General features: G+C 40.5%; 2 protein-coding genes across 6 annotated transcripts in view; one reads left to right on the top strand and one right to left on the bottom strand.

Annotated features, from left to right (window-relative positions):
• The window catches only part of LOC138049073 (uncharacterized), a 13,982-nt gene extending 13,496 nt beyond the window's left edge, over nt 1-486 (bottom strand). For all 3 annotated transcript variants that reach the window (XM_068895191.1, XM_068895192.1, XM_068895193.1), the window contains exon 1: nt 330-486. The gene's annotated coding sequence lies outside the window, so the exon portion shown is untranslated. The remainder of the gene's footprint in view (nt 1-329) is intronic.
• LOC138049070 (uncharacterized) overlaps nt 1-16,976 on the top strand; it is a 20,191-nt gene extending 3,215 nt beyond the window's left edge. The window contains exons 2-4 of one of the 3 annotated variants that reach the window (XM_068895187.1): nt 7,414-8,393; nt 9,003-11,903; nt 12,524-13,341. In XM_068895187.1, the coding sequence (XP_068751288.1) occupies nt 7,451-8,393; nt 9,003-11,903; nt 12,524-13,077 (4,398 nt within the window). In that variant the 5' untranslated portion in view covers nt 7,414-7,450 and the 3' untranslated portion in view covers nt 13,078-13,341. Of the gene's footprint in view, nt 1-7,413; nt 8,394-9,002; nt 16,302-16,333 lie in introns of those variants that run through there. The other 2 variants (XM_068895186.1, XR_011132290.1) reach the window with 2 other exon arrangements.

Raw genomic sequence — 16,976 nt, 5'->3', positions numbered from 1 at the left:
AGTTAACTGAATTGTAAAATGACTGGATCGTCGCGCTTTAAGAACGAGAAATACATATCCACAAGGAGATTGATCGCGCTTTAAGATACATCATTGTTTTTCACTCGATCATCGTGCTTTAAGAACAAGAGATATATACACATCAATCACCTTCGCTCTTTTTGTTTGGCGGTTTAGAAAGAAGAGCTATTGGGAACCAAGAAAACGAGTGTGTATCCCCGTATCCACACAATTTAGGTTATAGCTTCGAGGCGGCAGGGTATTCTGCATTTAAGCCTAAATCGCAAGCGGTCAGTATTAAAACACGGCTGCATTTTTTCTCTGCTTACCGTCTCCCGACTTCAAAGTCGTCTCTTGGAAATAGATGCACTCTCTTTCAGTTTTGAAATGGCATGTTAATCTTGATAATGCGTTTGGTATATCGCAGCGAAAAACATTATTTCTGTGTGAGCCCTTGAAGTACCGCCGACATTGTTTTCCGGTCACACTTCACTGAATTTTCAATTGACAGTGAACAAACGTGGCATGATATTTCAACCTCGTAGCCAACGTTCCGTGACCGGTATGGACCTAGTATGTACATGTAAGACATGGAACATGTGCAAACTCAAATTTTGTAAAAGGCAGAGCTTACAAACTTAACGGAATGCTGTCAAATAACAATAAGCTTCTCGTTCACTTGATAAAATGGTTGATACTTTAATAAAATTGAAACAAATATGACAAAAAAATTCTTGCTCACTTAACAATATGTATAGGTGATCACACGATTCCAGGTGCAATTTGGTCGTCTTAGAAAAAATTTACAAGTGCTTACTTATTCCAAATTGCACAGAAAAATCATGTGATTACGCACGCGTATCACGCAATCAGGGAAACATTGCCTATTTGCGCCATTTAGGGCGCGCGCTTGATTTAATTGGTTCTGATCTTTCCTTGTACTTGTACCTATTGTTTATTAGCCAATCATAATCCAGAACTTCGCTGTGTAATTTGCACTGGTATTACACTTTTTGGACTGGTGTATTACACCTTTTGCACTGACACTGTTACACTTGAACTACACTGCTCTCAACCAAATTAGAATCTAGTAATGATTTCAATGATGTATATTAGAACAAGTTAAAAACTTTTTAAAATGGTTACAGCCCTAATACCTACATTAAATGCACTTTTACAAGTTTGTAACTTGTTTATATTGTTAAGTAAGAAACTTTTTTATTATATTTGTTTCAATTTTATTAAAGTATTAGTCATTTTATTACGTTTTTCGAGCAACCTAGTTCCCAGGGTCTCTCTTCTCTGCCTCCATTGTGGAGGCAGAGAAGAGAGACCCTGGTAACGAGGTTGGTTTTGGAGCTGTGTTTGTCTTTGTTAGCTCTGCCTATCAAAAAAATTGTTTGTCTTTTGTTATGTCCGCGTATCCCTGTTCGTCATTAATGATTTGTAAGCAAGGTTTAGAGTTTGTTCGCCTCTCATTAAGTTCGGGTGCCATCACGTTTGCGTTTGTCTGCAACTTATTAAGTTTGTAGGGTCTCTCTTCTTCCCTTCCTTTTGGGTGATGAGGTCGACTTTCAAGTTCTGACGGCTGGATACCCTAAGAAGAAACTTATTTTACGTGTCAATAGACAACACTTTTTTTCTGGAATCTGCATCCTATTTATTTACGGAGGCTGTGTTTATTCAAAATGAACGTGAATTAAGTGAAATTCGGGATACTCACTCATCGTTAAACGTTAACAGCATAGCGTTGGCTTTGATCAGAAGGAGATACCTACCTCTCAGTATTCATCTAAAACAAGAGAAAATAAAATCTGAAGACCTCGCGTCAACCCCTTCAGTTAACAATCCACCCTTTTTTGTTTGGATCAGTTATTTAAAATACGGAATAAATTCTTTTACCATTACTCGCGGCTTTGTTTAAAACGTTCTGCGACCAAATAAAAAGAAATTAAAGGATTAAATTGATGATTACATAACTCCCTTGTTTCGTTATTTCTTAGTGTCCCCAAGGAAAACAAAAAAATGAAATGGCCGTGTTCCTGTCCCAAACTAAACTTGAAGGAATTAACTCTTTACGAGCGACTGTGGGTTTGTTTAATAATAACAACGATAACGATAATAATAATAATAATAATAATAATAATAATAATAATAATAATAGCAAAGAGAAAACATCACTAAAGCAAGAGAAGTACAACTACTCATTTAGAGGAATTACGAATTTATATAAGAACTATAGAGTCACTCAAATCAACATTGTACTTGACTTCCTAGGAGGATATCACGTAAATCTAGAAAAAGACCTTACTGATCTAACTAAGGGCAAAAAACAAATTGACTTCGTAATCAAAAAATGTCAAAAATAGATTGTGTCAAACAACAATGAAATTGTTAAATAATTCTACGGATATAAGAATTTGAGAAAACCTACTGCAGTATGTCTAATATGAAGGTAAACACCAAAGCCTAGGTAATGCCCGCATTGCTGCAAATAACTCTACAAAGGAACAAATTAGTTGAGATACCATAAGAACTGCTCATCACACACCATCGCTGGACTCGTGAGCTATACGAGCAGCTCTTACCAACGCGAGTATACACGAGTCAGAAGACCCACACAAGCGCGGAAGGTAAGGTGAGGTGCAGATTATGTAGCAAGGCCCCAGAGAGTGTGGCTCATATCTTGTCAGGATGTTGTGCGCTGGTCCAGGGCAAGTATCTCTCTAGGCACGACGCAGGTACTGTTTTACGAGCTGTTGTACGATGAGGGACTTACAGACGGGTGTGTACCACCCTGGGATGTCCCTATATACGCCGATATTCAATAGGGTGGATGAACGTATTGTAAATCATAAGTGCAAGAGAGTAGTGACTTTGAAATGAGCTGCCCGTGGGTTAACAATAAGAAAAGAAAGGATCAGGAGAAGATTCTTAAGTACGGACCCTTTCGTTGGAAACTGAGGCAGCAGTTATTATTATTATTATTTTTTAATTTTTTATTTGTTTACTCCATGGCTCACAGATTACGGTTTGTGCCCTGTGTACCTTGATTAGAATGTAACATACAGTTGAATCCTCTGCTATATAATAATAATAATAATAATAATAATAATAATAATCATCATCATCATAATGAATAAGCACTCTTAAAAAATTCTAATTACAATTCAATTTCTATATGGCTATGCACAATGAGAATCAAAAAATGTGATAAAGTGCCTAAAAAAATTATATACATAAAAAGAAATTAAAAAATTGAGCTTTCTGCGACCTCAATGTCCATTACTCATTTCCCTGCGAAACACCTTGATTAAAAATCTCCAAGCGACATATAGTATATAATTTCACTAACATATCGCTTCTGGAAAATAGAAAAAATTCACGAATAAAAAAGAAAAATATATAAAATTGACCTTTCTGCGACCTCACTGTCCATATCTATGGTATTAATGCCATTTGTGGTTCTTTTCAAAGTTCTTGAGCTACGTAAACATACAAGTGATGATCTGAGCAGGGAGAAGCAAGTTTTGGCCCTGATCCATGCCATTGTAGTGTGATATTGCTCTCCTTTCTTATTAGCTATCAACTCAGCGAGCCGGCTGTGATAGACCTTGCATTCTTTACTCATTCCTCCGGTAGTTGTGAACACAAGGGGAGTAAAGTTTCCGTGTTCTATTTCATTCACTCTTTCAGCATATTTGCGTTTCGAGTCATCCTCGTGTAGCTTGTAGATGATAGAAAGTTCTAAATCTCTCTACGTATCTGCGTTAGGGAAACAGACCCTGACGTCAAAAAAGGCACATCGTTGCTTTTCTCAAAATCCTCTAGCATGTATGTCAAGCCTTGCATCTGCAGCTTTATTTGCTCCTTTGCTTAGCTGTTCATTAGAGATCTCTTGAAGGAAAGGTTCGATTTCTACATCAGTACAGACTGAACTCAAAATCTCAGCATCCAAATTCCGTAATTCATCATGGCGTTGTACAATAAATCCTCCACGTTTGCAAATGATTGCGTGTTCAACAGAGTACTCTTCACCACACACACATTTCGATGGAATATCGCTAAAAGTCCAGTTATAGCGTAATCGCAGAGCGTCCCTGAACTATCTCTTACGTTGAAGCCCATTTCGTTTAGTGGGATCATAGTTAACCATGTGAAGCCCCTTTCTCAGCAGCCAATTGCAAATCCGAAGCTCTAGATGATTTTTTGAGCAGAGTGTCTTTGACCTTCCACAGCTTATCTTTTTGTAATAGCTGGAATAAATACGTCTGAGATGGCTTTCTCCAGTGGCTCTAGAAGATCTTGAATGTCTGGTAGCGTCCGAAGGAAGTATGTCCAGCGATGTTTCAATCCAAATATGTAGGCAGCATAACACGCTTGGGGCTGTGATAATGCAAATTCACCTAGCTTGGGAACTTCGCTAACCCAAGTTTCCACTTTCTCTGAGATGATGATGATGAGGACGACGACGACGACGACGACGACGATGATGATGATGATAATAATAATAATAAAAAGCATGAGAGGGGCCTGCTACATGTATATGGAAAAGGAATCAAGCAAATGGATACAAGCAGCCTGGGAAAGCACGGGTGATACTGGTAGTCCACTGGGCAATAGAACGCCAATTAATGGAATGCAGAGGAGTGGGAGAAAGGACACGTGGTGGAGAACAGTATTGCAAAGTTGGTGTGGGGCTTTGAATTCCGTTTACGAAAATCAGCAACAGCCGGACGACCACATTTGACATTAGAGGACAAACATAACAAAATAATTTGGATTTGTGACATGACATGCCCACAAGAACAAAACATTGAAACCAAGGCAAATGCGAAATGAACAAAGTACCAGCACTTAGCCTTTGAAATGAGATAGAGAGAGAGAGAGAGAGAGAGAGAGAGAGAGAGGCTAGCCGAGCGTGCAAGATGGAGTGATGCTGCCCGCTCGGGATTTCTCGCTTGGTCCCACAAGATCAAAGAACGTTTTTTGGTGTTTTAAGTCATACAATAAATCCTAGTTGTTTTTTTGCGTGTTTATGGACACGCAAAAAAGGAACTTGGCCAATATCCAGCCATCTTGACGGAACAAGCTTGGTCAATAATACTACAAATATATGTTACGTACAAATTTAAGACAATCTGAAAAAGCTACTGTAGTTATTATTTACATTGTGACTACTATAAGTAAGAAACTCAGTAGTGATTAATCGGACCTAATTAATTACGAAAGGAGCAGCGTTTTTTATCGAAGGTAATGCTCTTGATTTCTGATTTATTAATTACTCAGCGGTTCTAAGTGTTTCTTGCAGCATGTTCCAGTGTTTGCTGGCAGAGTAGCAAAACGAGTGCCAGCCATGTTTGGTCGATTTCACTCTAGGGATGCTAAGGCAGCGTATGCCACGCAGTTTCATAAGAGGAGATCAATAGCTCGTTAATTTATCAAGGGGCTAGACTGTGAAAAGATCGATGGATTAAGATTAACATGTCGTGTATTCTACGATTGTGTAGACTAGGTCGATTAATTGTTGGTTTTCACTCACGTGATCAACAGCCATGTTTTTCAACGAAAACAATAGAAAACGTTTGCGTAATAACAGAGTTAAATTCCCGGAGGATTTGGTCGGAGATTCAACATGGCCGCCGTTTCTTTGTTTAGGGCCCCAACATGGCGGCCGTGACGTCATTTGAAAACCGATAATATTTTCTAAACGTGTATCGTACCAATCATGATAGTCACTAAAACTGAATAAAACGTAAGCATCTCTCGTTGATCTCAAGTTTGCGGTAAGGATGCCAGATAATTGAACAGTAATTGAGGCAAGAGAAAAGGAAAGAACTTAGCACAGGTAGGAGATGTTTATGGCGCTTCAACACTTACAGTTGGTTATCAACTCAGATACATGCTCATCGAAATCAATAGTGACACCCAGCAGCTTCATGGAATGTCAGATTCCAATACTTTTACCATTTGAGATAAAACAGAATGTTGCAAGGACACTAGAGCGACATTCATTGACCTTAAGACACATGCCGTTAAAAAAGATCGACTTGCATTTCCGCTGCATCTCAACTAAAGGTAAAAAAAGGTAAAGTCACTTTATTTAGCGTCGTAAGTTCCTTCAGCTGCGAGGCCGGTATCAATGGAACCTGACAGTGCTCCCTTTACCCCCTCCCTCTGTCAGAGCTGCGTTTTACGGTATCTAAAGCTATAGCTTCACGGATCAGAGGAAAGTCGAAACAGATGTTGAAGTGACCAAGGATTGAACTGGGGACCTCTTGTTCGGAAAGCCACGCACTAATCAACGGAGCAACGCCTGCTCCTAACGCCTGCTCCTCAGATGAAAGGAAATATACAAAATATCATTCATGAATTTGCTAAAAAGTAAGGGTCTGAGTACTGATTCTTGGAGGACACCTTGAACAATTCTTAACCAATCTGAAAAAGTGTTCTCAACTTTAACCTTCTGAAACCTATTAGCAAGATAGCTTTCCATCAGTAGAATGCTATCCTCGGATAGACCATAAAAATGTTAATGTAAATTCTTTGTGTATACAGTAATACACTTGGCTATCAAGGTAGTCCACAGCCCCACTTTTAATAAACCCCCAACTGAAAGGAGGGAACCAGTTAGCTATTTACAAAGCGAGGTAGGGGTGAGTCCGGGACAACCGTAAACAAATCCAAAGCAGAGGTGAAAAAGGGATTTGAACTAGGGGCAACGTAAAGGCATGCAAATCCAACGCCCTAACCACTGGACCACTGCATGGACTATAAGCTTTGCGTTAGGGTTGGTCGCATTTTTCTCAGGTTCAGTCTCTGTCCACTCGGCTAACTCTTACATAAGGTTTAGTTTTTGTGTCTAGAAACAATTGAGTGTTTCACTGATTTCTGATTTAATTTTATTTTGATGATTGAAAAAGGATTGACTGTAATGTCGAAAGACTAATTGGATCTTTGTAATCTGCATTCAAATTTCTCCAAACCAGAGTAGCGTCAGGATATGTCTTAATTTACAGATTGACCATGAGATCTTTTTAGGTATGTTGACACTATACCAGACATCTCTTGCGCCGAAAAGAAAAAGCATATCGGATAGGGCTTTTGTTTACAGACAAAAGTAACGTTTTCGCCCCGGTTTCTGCGACCGATGGATTATACGCCGCTTCAGCTGAAAATGAATCGTCATCATGAACGGATAGGTTTCTGTGTTGTAAGCGAGGCAAAAGTCGGCGACACAGAGAGAGTAATGGAACTTTTTCCCTCTGTACCTTTGAAAAAAATCCGTTTCAGACATCAAAGCTTTGAAAAGCAAAAAAAATTAATGAGGAAATAATATTTTCAGTCTTTCCCCGTAAGAGAAGAATGAAATGAAATCCGCTTATTGTATTTATTCATTTATCTTTTATTTAGATCCTTTGTGGCAATGCTTTATTAGCACCAATTCGTGATGTCCTTGCACCCTTATCGTGACGAGGAGTTAAATCATTTCAAGTGTTTGTCCCTGGTTTTAAATGAATTCCCAAAGGCTTTACGTCAGACTTTTAAGACGATGTGGGATAGCACTATTGGGCATGGCCCTGGCTTTCAGCTTTGGGATGACTCCACTGCTGTGAGAAATCTCTTTGTATCTACAGAGGGAGGTAAAACTAAAGTTCCCACCCACCAGTCGTATAATGAATGGGATTGCACCGCTTTATTCCAAGCTACCATCTTTGCAAAGTCTTTCAGTAAACATTCCAAAACCCTCGCTGATTTCTATGTGAAGCCCTTTGCTGTTCCTTATGGAAGTTTTCATGGATCTGTGTTGAGTCCAGTAGGAGATAATGACGAAACCTTTGCACTGGCTATTGATCAGCTTCGGCGCTTGAGGAATGCAGTTTGTCACTCTTCTCGCTTAGAGATGGACAAAGCAACATTTCACCGTAACATTCAATACGCTAAAGAAGCGTTCAAAGTTCTGGGAATTTCAACTGCACCGATTGATGCCATTGGAAGTTTGACTGCATCTGACTTTCCAACAGCAAAAGTACGTTTGTTGGAACAGCATGCAAGGAAAGAGAATCAAGCGTACATAAAATGTTTAGAGAGTAGAAATGCAGATATGCAAGAGATTAGGGATTTCTTAACAGCCATAAAACAGAACGTGGAGATCCTCGCTGCTACCAAAGGCGAGGTCGCTAGGTTGGAAGAAATGATCGAAGACTGGAAACCAGAGCAAAGGGAATGCAATTTGGCAGGCGAAAAGGTTTGTAAAAGGGTAGCGGAGCATATGACCTCAACTGTGGAGGACTTGAGGATGCAAGTGGAAGATTTAACAGGGTTATTGAAGGAGATCCATGGGCTTAAAAAGAAGCAAGTTAATGAACGGGATACAGAAGCGGAAAAAAAAGGTAAAAAGTAGGACTTAACTGTTTTTATGCCTCTTTTTACAACAGCAGTCGATAGCAATAGGCGTGAAAAAAACACACAGTGTTTGTCAATGAAAAGATGATCACAGTACAGGCAGATCTTCCATGTATCAAAGAAGCCACATCTCGCATGGTTACAAAAAAAGCCAAAAAAGTCACATAAAGTAAAAAAAAACTCTCACTTATTAAATTTGTCCCACAGCAAAGCTAATGAAAGCCATAGGTTAATTTCTGAGATGGCGTCACAAACTAATTTTCTTTCCTTATGATAACTAGATAATTTATGCAGTGAAGAGGAATTTGTTCAGTGACGTCATCTCTGGAATGTGGCCAATATTGCATATGGTCTGTATTAGTTTAAATGACCACAAATGAGTTCAATGCATTAAAACGGAAACGGGAAATGTGTCTGTTGTGAGTGACAATTTATCCTGATTAAGAATAACACTTTAGGTTATGCGCACAAAGTTGAGATACTGTTTGTTCTTTCTTCTTGATAACTTCTCTTCAGTTAATAAAGTCTCTTCGAGACAAAAGATATCCAGAAAAATAAGCAATGTCTACTTTGTGTTTTACTTTTGCGTTACAAAGACATCAAGCCAACAGTCCCAAGATCTTGTCTTCCCTCAATGGTTCCAAACTTCACTGGCCGACAAAGTGAATGCCAAGAGATCGTGGACATCGTGACTTCCGAACATACCCGAATCGTGTCAATCTGGGGCTCACCAGGATTCGGAAAGACATCGGTTGCAATAGCGGTGGGGCACCAACTGCAGTCTCAAGACTTTCCTGTTTGTTTCCTTTCATTACGAGGACTTCAGACAGTAGCAGATCTGACATCAAAGCTTTTCAGCCGCGTAAGGCAACCCACCACGAGTCAGAGATCCGTACCTCAGCCTCTGTCCTTTGATGATGATCTAATTGAGACCCTCGGCAACATTTCAGATTCCCTCGTATTTATTCTTGATAATGTAGATGATCTACTAGAGAGTGGCGTTCCAAAAGTAAAAGAAGAAGTGCTGCAACTATTTGAAGAAATTCTGGCGCGAAATGAGAAGATAACTCTGGTGGTGACCACACGAGAATCATTTGAGTTTATGAACTTGAATTTCCAAGGTCACAGATCAATAAGAATAAGGCCACTGGATGACACCTCATCTCATACTCTAGTTCTTGAATTAGTTCCAAATGCTAGTCCCGATGACTGCGCAAGAATTGCCCAAATATGTGGGTGTGTGCCGCTTGCAATGAGGTTAATGTGCTCTTTCGTTTGTGAAGATGATGTTCAACCGAGTCAGCGTTTGATTGAGCTCACTGAATCCGCAACTGAAAGTATCGTCGACATCTTAGACAATCCAGATTATCTTTCTAATCAAAGGTTGAAGTTTCTATGTGAATCATCCTTCTCCAGACTTTCCCCAGCAGAAAAAGAAGCATTTGTGTCTTTGTCTGTTCTTCCGGGATGTTTTACTACGTATCTCGCCTCAGCTGTAATGTATATCACAGGGGAGATTGAGGCCAAGAAAATGTTGCAAAGACTACGAAGAAAATCCCTTCTCGATTCAAACTCCCAGCCTGGAACATTCACAATGCATAAGCTCCTTCAATCATTTGCTAGACAAACAGGAGAACAGCGGATGGAAGAAACAGTGGCAAATGCAAAGTGCCGTTTCCATGCGCATTACATTTCTCGTTTCAAGAAATTGAATGATGAGTTTCTAAATGGTTATTCCATGGATGCATTCATTGCATTCTATGAGGAAAAGCAGCATTTTATGGAAAGCCTAGTAGACGGTTGCATAGATTCCAGGATAGCCGAGAATGTTGTTAAAGTTTTGATAAAAGCAGAGTTGTTTTTGGAGTCGTTGTTTTGGTGTTATAGTGAAGCGCACAATTTTAATAATATCTACGATTCGGCCTTAAAAGCAGCCAATGCTCTGGGAAGTGCACATTACCAGAGATGTTTGCTAACTTCTAAAGCGTTTCGTGAAATTACTTGGGGAGCAAAAGGAAGTGCAATGCAACTTCTCAAGAAGGCACATGAAATCCAGTCGAAATCTTGTCCAGTTTCTGATGATGAAAGGAGTAAATACTTGTGTTATTTTGGCATCTGTGAGCTTGCTATCGGCGAGGTTGAGAGCGGGATACAGTGCTTGCAAGAGGCTCTTCCTTTAATGCTTGGAAGTGAAGAGCACAAAATTCTAAGGCTCGTTGTTTGCCAAGTCATTGCTGTCTACTATCAGTTCTTAAACGACCACTCTACTTCAAGTTACTACTATAACAAAGCACGCAAGGAATGCAGTTCCGCCGTAGACGAGCAACTGGTTGTTATTCCACGTCAGGGATGCAAAGGAAAAGAACCAGACTATACGAAACCGCTTCAAATAAACACTTGTAACTTGAGTAATTGGCCAATGCAATTCCTCGTTATATTTCACGTCATGGCAGCAGCAAAGAATTTCTTCGACACTGACACCATGCAATTTGTAATCAACCCTGCCCTTCAAATATTAAATGATCTCAAAATTAATTCCAAAACCCCTTTTCACTTGCTTCATTTCTGCGGTAATATAGTCGCACTGGCGTCAACATTCACCGAAGAAGGTATTGTTGGATCAGGTTTCGAAGAATCCGTCGCTCGTCACCAAGCAACACTCGAACAATTTAAATATAGCTCTTCAGCCCCAAAGGAGAACGTTGATTCAACCAGTCGTTCTCAACAATGCAAGAGGCCTCTCGCAGCGTTCTACTTACAACTCGGTGACTTGCACCACAGCAAGGAGAACTACCCAAAGGCTCTTTATTTCAAAAGGTTTGCGCTTGATATCCAAATAAGAAAAAATAGATCTACACAAGATACAAACGAATTCTTAGCCCATATCTACCATTCACTCTGGGCGACACAGCATTCACTAGGTGATTTTACCTCTGCTCTGCAGTCTGCCCAACGGGCATTAGATGTGCGGATAAAGCTGTTCGGAGAAGATCATGCAGAAACAGCTGATATTTACCATTCACTCGGGGTGACACAGCATTCATTAGGTGATTTTACCTCTGCTCTGCAGTCTGACAAACGGGCATTAGATGTGCGGATAAAGCTGTTCGGAGAAGATCATGCCAGGACAGCAGATAGTTACAACAATCTCGGGGTGACACAGCATTCATTAGGTGATTTTACCTCTGCTCTGCAGTCAAAGCGACGGGCATTAGATGTGCGGATAAAGCTGTTCGGAGAAGATCATGCAAGCACAGCTGATAGTTACGATTCAGTCGGGGTGACACAGCATTCACTAGGTGATTTTACCTCTGCTCTGCAGTCAAAGCGACGGGCATTAGATGTGCGGATAAAGCTGTTCGGAGAAGATCATGCAAGCACAGCTGATAGTTACCATTCACTCGGGGTGACACAGCATTCATTAGGTGATTTTACCTCTGCTCTGCAGTCTGCCCAGCGCGCATTAGATGTGCGGATAAAGCTGTTCGGAGAAGATCATGCCAGCACAGCTGATAGTTACCATTCACTCGGGGTGACACAGCTGGAATTTTTTGCCTCGGCTCTGCAGTCTGCCCAACGGGCATTAGATGTCGAATGAAGCTGTTCCGAAAAGAACATTCCAGCACAGCTAATAGTTAACATTCACTCGGGCATTCATTAGGTGATTTGACCTCTGCTCTGCAGTCTGACAAACGGGCATGAGATGTGCGGATGAAGTTATTCTGAGAAGATCATGCAAGTACAGCTGATAGTTACAATTCACTCGGGGTGACACAGCATTCATTAGGTGGTTTTACCTCTGCTCTGCAGTCAAAGCAACGGGCATCAGATGTGCGGATAAACCTGTTCGGAGAAGATCATGCCAGCACAGCTGATAGTTACAATTCACTCGGGGTGACACAGCATTCATTAGGTGATTTTACCTCTGCTCTGCAGTCTGACAAACGGGCATTAGATGTGCGGATAAACCTGTTCGGAGAAGATCATGCCAGCACAGCTGATAGTTAGAACAATCTCGTGGTGACACAGCATTCATTAGGTGATTTTACCTCTTCTCTGCAGTCAAAGCGATGGGCATTAGATGTGCGGATAAAGCCAATCGGATAAGATCATGCACGCACAGCTGATAGTTACCATTCACTCGGGGTGACACAGCATTCATTAGGTGATTTTACCTCTGCTCTGCAGTCAAAGCGACGGCCATTAGATGTGCGGATAAAGCTGTTCGGAGAAGATCATGCAAGCACAGCTGATAGTTACTATTCACTCGGGGTGTCAAAGCATTCATTAAGTGATTTTACCTCTGCTCTGCCGTCAAAGCGACGGGCATTAAATGTGCGGATAAAGCTGTTCGGAGAAGATCATGCACGCACAGCTGATAGTTACCATTCACTCAGGGTGACACAGCATTCATTAGGTGATTTTACCTCTGCTCTGCAGTCTGACAAACGGGCATTAGATGTGCAGATAAGGCTGTTCGGAGAAGATCATGCCAGCACAGCTGATAGTTACAATTCACTCGGGGTGACACAGCATTCATTAGGTGATTTTACCTCTGCTCTGCAATCTGACAAACGGGCATTAGATTTGCGGATAAACCTGTTCGGAGAAGATCATGCAAGCACAGCTGATAGTTACAACAATCGCGGGGTGACAGCATTCATTAGGTGATTTTACCTCTGCTCTGCAGTCTGCCCAACGGGCAATAGATGTGGGGATAAAGCTGTTCGGAGAAGATCATGCAAGCACAGCTGATAGTTAACATTCACTCCGGGTGACAAAGCATTCATTAGGTGATTTTACCTCTGCTCTGCAGTCAAAGCGACGGGCATTAGATGTGCGGATAAAGCTGTTCGGAGAAGATCATGCAAGCACAGCTAATAGTTACAATTCACTCAGGGTGACACAGCATTCATTAGGTGATTTTACCTCTGCTCTGCAGTCAAAGCGACGGGCATTAGATTTCCGGATAAAGCTGTTCGGAGAAGATCATGCAGGCACAGCTGATAGTTACCATTCACTCGGGGTGACAGCATTCATTAGGTGATTTTACCTCTGCTCTGCAGTCTGCCCAGCGCCCATTAGATGTACGGATAAAGCTGTTCGGAGAAGATCATGTAAGCACAGCTGATAGTTACAACAATCTCGGGATGACACAGCATTCATTAGGTGATTTTACCTCTGCTCTGCAGTCTGCCCAACGGGCATTAGATGTGCGGATAAAGCTGTTTGGAGAGTATCATGCAAGCACAGGTAATAGTTACCATTTACTCGGGGTGACACAGCATTTGTTAAGTGATCTACCTCTTTTCCGCAGTCAAAGCGACGGGCATTAGATATGCGGATAAAACTGGTCTGAGAAGATCATGCATGATGACACAGGATGACACAGCATTTGTTGGGTGATTTTACCTCTGCTCTGCAGTCTGCCCAAAGAGCGTTAGATGTGCGGATAAAACTGTTTGAAGACGATCATGCAAGCACAGCTGATAGCCTCGTTATTATTTACTGTGGGTGATACAGCATTCGTTAAGTCATTTACCTCTGCTCTGCTTTCAATGTGGCGGGCATTAGATGTTAGGAGTTTGGAGTAAGCTATTTGGTAAGAATCACTTTAGCACTTCTTAAAGCTACAAGTTTTTTTGGGATCGCGTGGCATACGTTCTACAAGTTTATTCTCAGCTTGTGTCCATTTAATCAGACTACTTGTAATATATAGCTAGAGAAAACGGTTTGAAGTAGATCTAAACTGTGGCTATACTCACACAATAGTTGAGCCAGTGATTACACTTGTTCTTCGCATTACCACATTTTTTTCCTTTGAAGGAAACGGTGCTTTTTTATATTAATTATTCCGAATGTAATTGTTAAACGATAAAAATTGTAGCTACGATTATTTCATTAAATTGCTTGGAATGGGTTAGTGTTTAAGAAGAAAACATTGCGAGATAAATTGTGTTTGCTTTGATTAGTTAACGACGCGTTTTAGTACTTTTGTCATATCATTTAAATTGTGTGTTACAAATGCTTCTGCAGCTAAAATTAATTGTGCGTAACGAATGGTGTTGCAAGGCACAAAGCTCTTTAGAGTGAAGTGTGTTTATTATTTCTCGTTTACTAGTGAGTGATTCATAATTCAGGAAAGACTTGATCTTGTGTTTAAGTTATGAAACAATATGTTAGGAGGCGCCACTTCCACAAAGGGGCCACACTGTTGCCAGGCAAAATGCACGAACTGGAAAACACAAGTAAGTTTACTCATAAAGGCTAAGTTTACTCACAAACTAAGGCGTTCCAACGTCTCTCACGGAAACTTTCGTGCGTATAAAAAGGACTGCGTTGACAAGTGCTTCTAATATAGTACGTGTTGTCATGCGACTGCTGTACTCTTCGCTTGTGTTAGTAAATAAAGGCTGTAACGCTAAACTTAGGCAGAATGTTCTTGTACTGTTGGGAAACAACCCTGTAGTACCATCATTATTGTTGTAGAATTCGAAACTCCGACTATGATGCCGTACTAATCCGTTAATCTCGCGTTGACGTTATTAGTTTAGGGTTTGGCTTAGGTACATTAATTAGTTTTGTTAATCTCTTGTTTATTTCGGTTGGTTTAGTATTTGTTGCTTTAAGTTTATCAGTTGGTCTTAAATGATCTTGCTCAAGGCCTCACGGCACTTTAACTTTTAAGTCGTCGGCGTGGACCACGTTTTGTGCAACCGTAGGTACTCCTTCGTAGTTCATGTTAATCACCCCTTTTGTAGTTGACCTTCTGGCGTTCTATGCCTCTAATCCTTTGACCAATCGCGACGCGTTGCCTGGACCGGGAGCGCTATATAAGTAAACGAATCTTTCAGTCTAAGGTGCATGCTCTTTGAACAAACTACTCGTTAGAGAACTTCAAATAAAGTTGTGAACAGTAGGAGTGTTGAGGAGTCTTTCTTCCCCCAAAAGATTTCCTTCAACATAATGTACGCAAAATGGATAAGAGAAATCAGAAAACTGCATTGTGCATTGTTTAAGCATGAACTCGTTTTTATGCATGGCTAGCTCTTATATGCTGTTAAACGTGTCGTAAGAAAGCTCTAAAACTTTCCATTTTATCGTAATTTGTGAGTAAAAAGCCCAAAAAAGGGGATTATATCACAACCACGGGAAGAAGCCTAATTTTAACTTTGGCGAAGATTCCTCATACATTGATGAGTGGAGATCTTGCAGGTTGCGTTAGATATATTTTTCAATCACTGCAGCGAGCTTTTGATATTTCGACAAAACGGTTTGAAGAAGATACAGAAAAACACCAATTGTCTATTTTGCAGTCTAATTACATTCTCTCATTCCTCCACTGTTAATGTAAAACAAACTATTTTAATGGGAGCCATCGCTAGTTAGCTGCTAAATTGTATCACTGAGACGACCGCTGTGGCAACAACAACGCCACAAAACAATCATATCATTAGTTGAGAGGTAAAATAATCGTTCCGCACGCGGGCACGCATTTTGGTGCATATGTTTGTGGTACTCTGCATAACGACGACGTGAAATCACCAACAACAACAACGTGAGAGTGCAAGTGTGCACCTTTCATTTTCTATTTTACCTTGAAATCGCTCATACTCAATTTATTTTTATGATACTTCGCTCTCTTTGTGCGAAGGTAAAGAGATATAAAAATCGTGAAAGACAACGATAATGCAAAGTTATCTTTTGAGGCGACGTTTTGGTCGACTTCGCCCTCGTAGATTATCGTAACGCACCCTCGGAATATACAATCACCTGGCGACCATCCAAGCCCTTTAAATACGACAAACGTGTGCTAACTTACGCAAGAGAGGAGCTCAGTGGTAGAAACCTCTCTCAAGGTAGAAAAGAGAAACGAATTTATTCTCAACAAGAGTTTTCTTATTGCTATTTCTATTTTGTTTTGCAGGGAAGTGCAAAGAAATGTATGTAAAACGCACGTTAAATACAGTATGCAGTTTTTATGCTTTGTGGCTGTCGTAACTTTACTTTAATTTGCGTGCCGCAAAGAAAACATTTTAGGTGTGTTCCTTTCGGCGAATCCAAACACATCCAAACACGGGATATCCGATATTTGCCAGATATCGCGCCCGAAAGAAACGCGAAACCCGAAATTGGATCTGTAACCGTGGTAATCCTTCGTGAATGTGTTTAATGTGGCGGCTCTTTGACGAATTGTGTGATGATATCGTGGAGAATTTTGTAATCGATTATTCGAATGTTAATATCGACGATAGAAGCCTAGCGCATTCGGAAATGGGAAGGACTGAGTATGCTTCAGCTGGAAATACCACTGGTTCAATTTCGAATAGATTGCGAATAGAACAGCACACATCCCGAATCCCTAAAAATCTGGGTTTCAATTTTTTTTTTTTTCAAATCCAGCGAATCCTATTTGAAAAAAAAATTCACCGGATCAAAAATCCAGATTTGGATTTATCGAAAGGAACGCGAAATCCGCTTTAAGATCGAAAAATCCCTTTTGGCGAATGTTCCATTTCATTCAGTTATGTTTATTTTAAAAGGCCGTTTACACGACAGAAAAATTTGGG

This window comes from Montipora capricornis, chromosome 5 (genome assembly GCF_036669925.1).
Source record: "Montipora capricornis isolate CH-2021 chromosome 5, ASM3666992v2, whole genome shotgun sequence".
NCBI classification, from domain to species: domain Eukaryota; kingdom Metazoa; phylum Cnidaria; class Anthozoa; order Scleractinia; family Acroporidae; genus Montipora; species Montipora capricornis.
The sequence above is the reverse complement of the archived record's forward strand: the minus strand, read 5'-3'. Positions and strand labels throughout refer to the sequence as shown.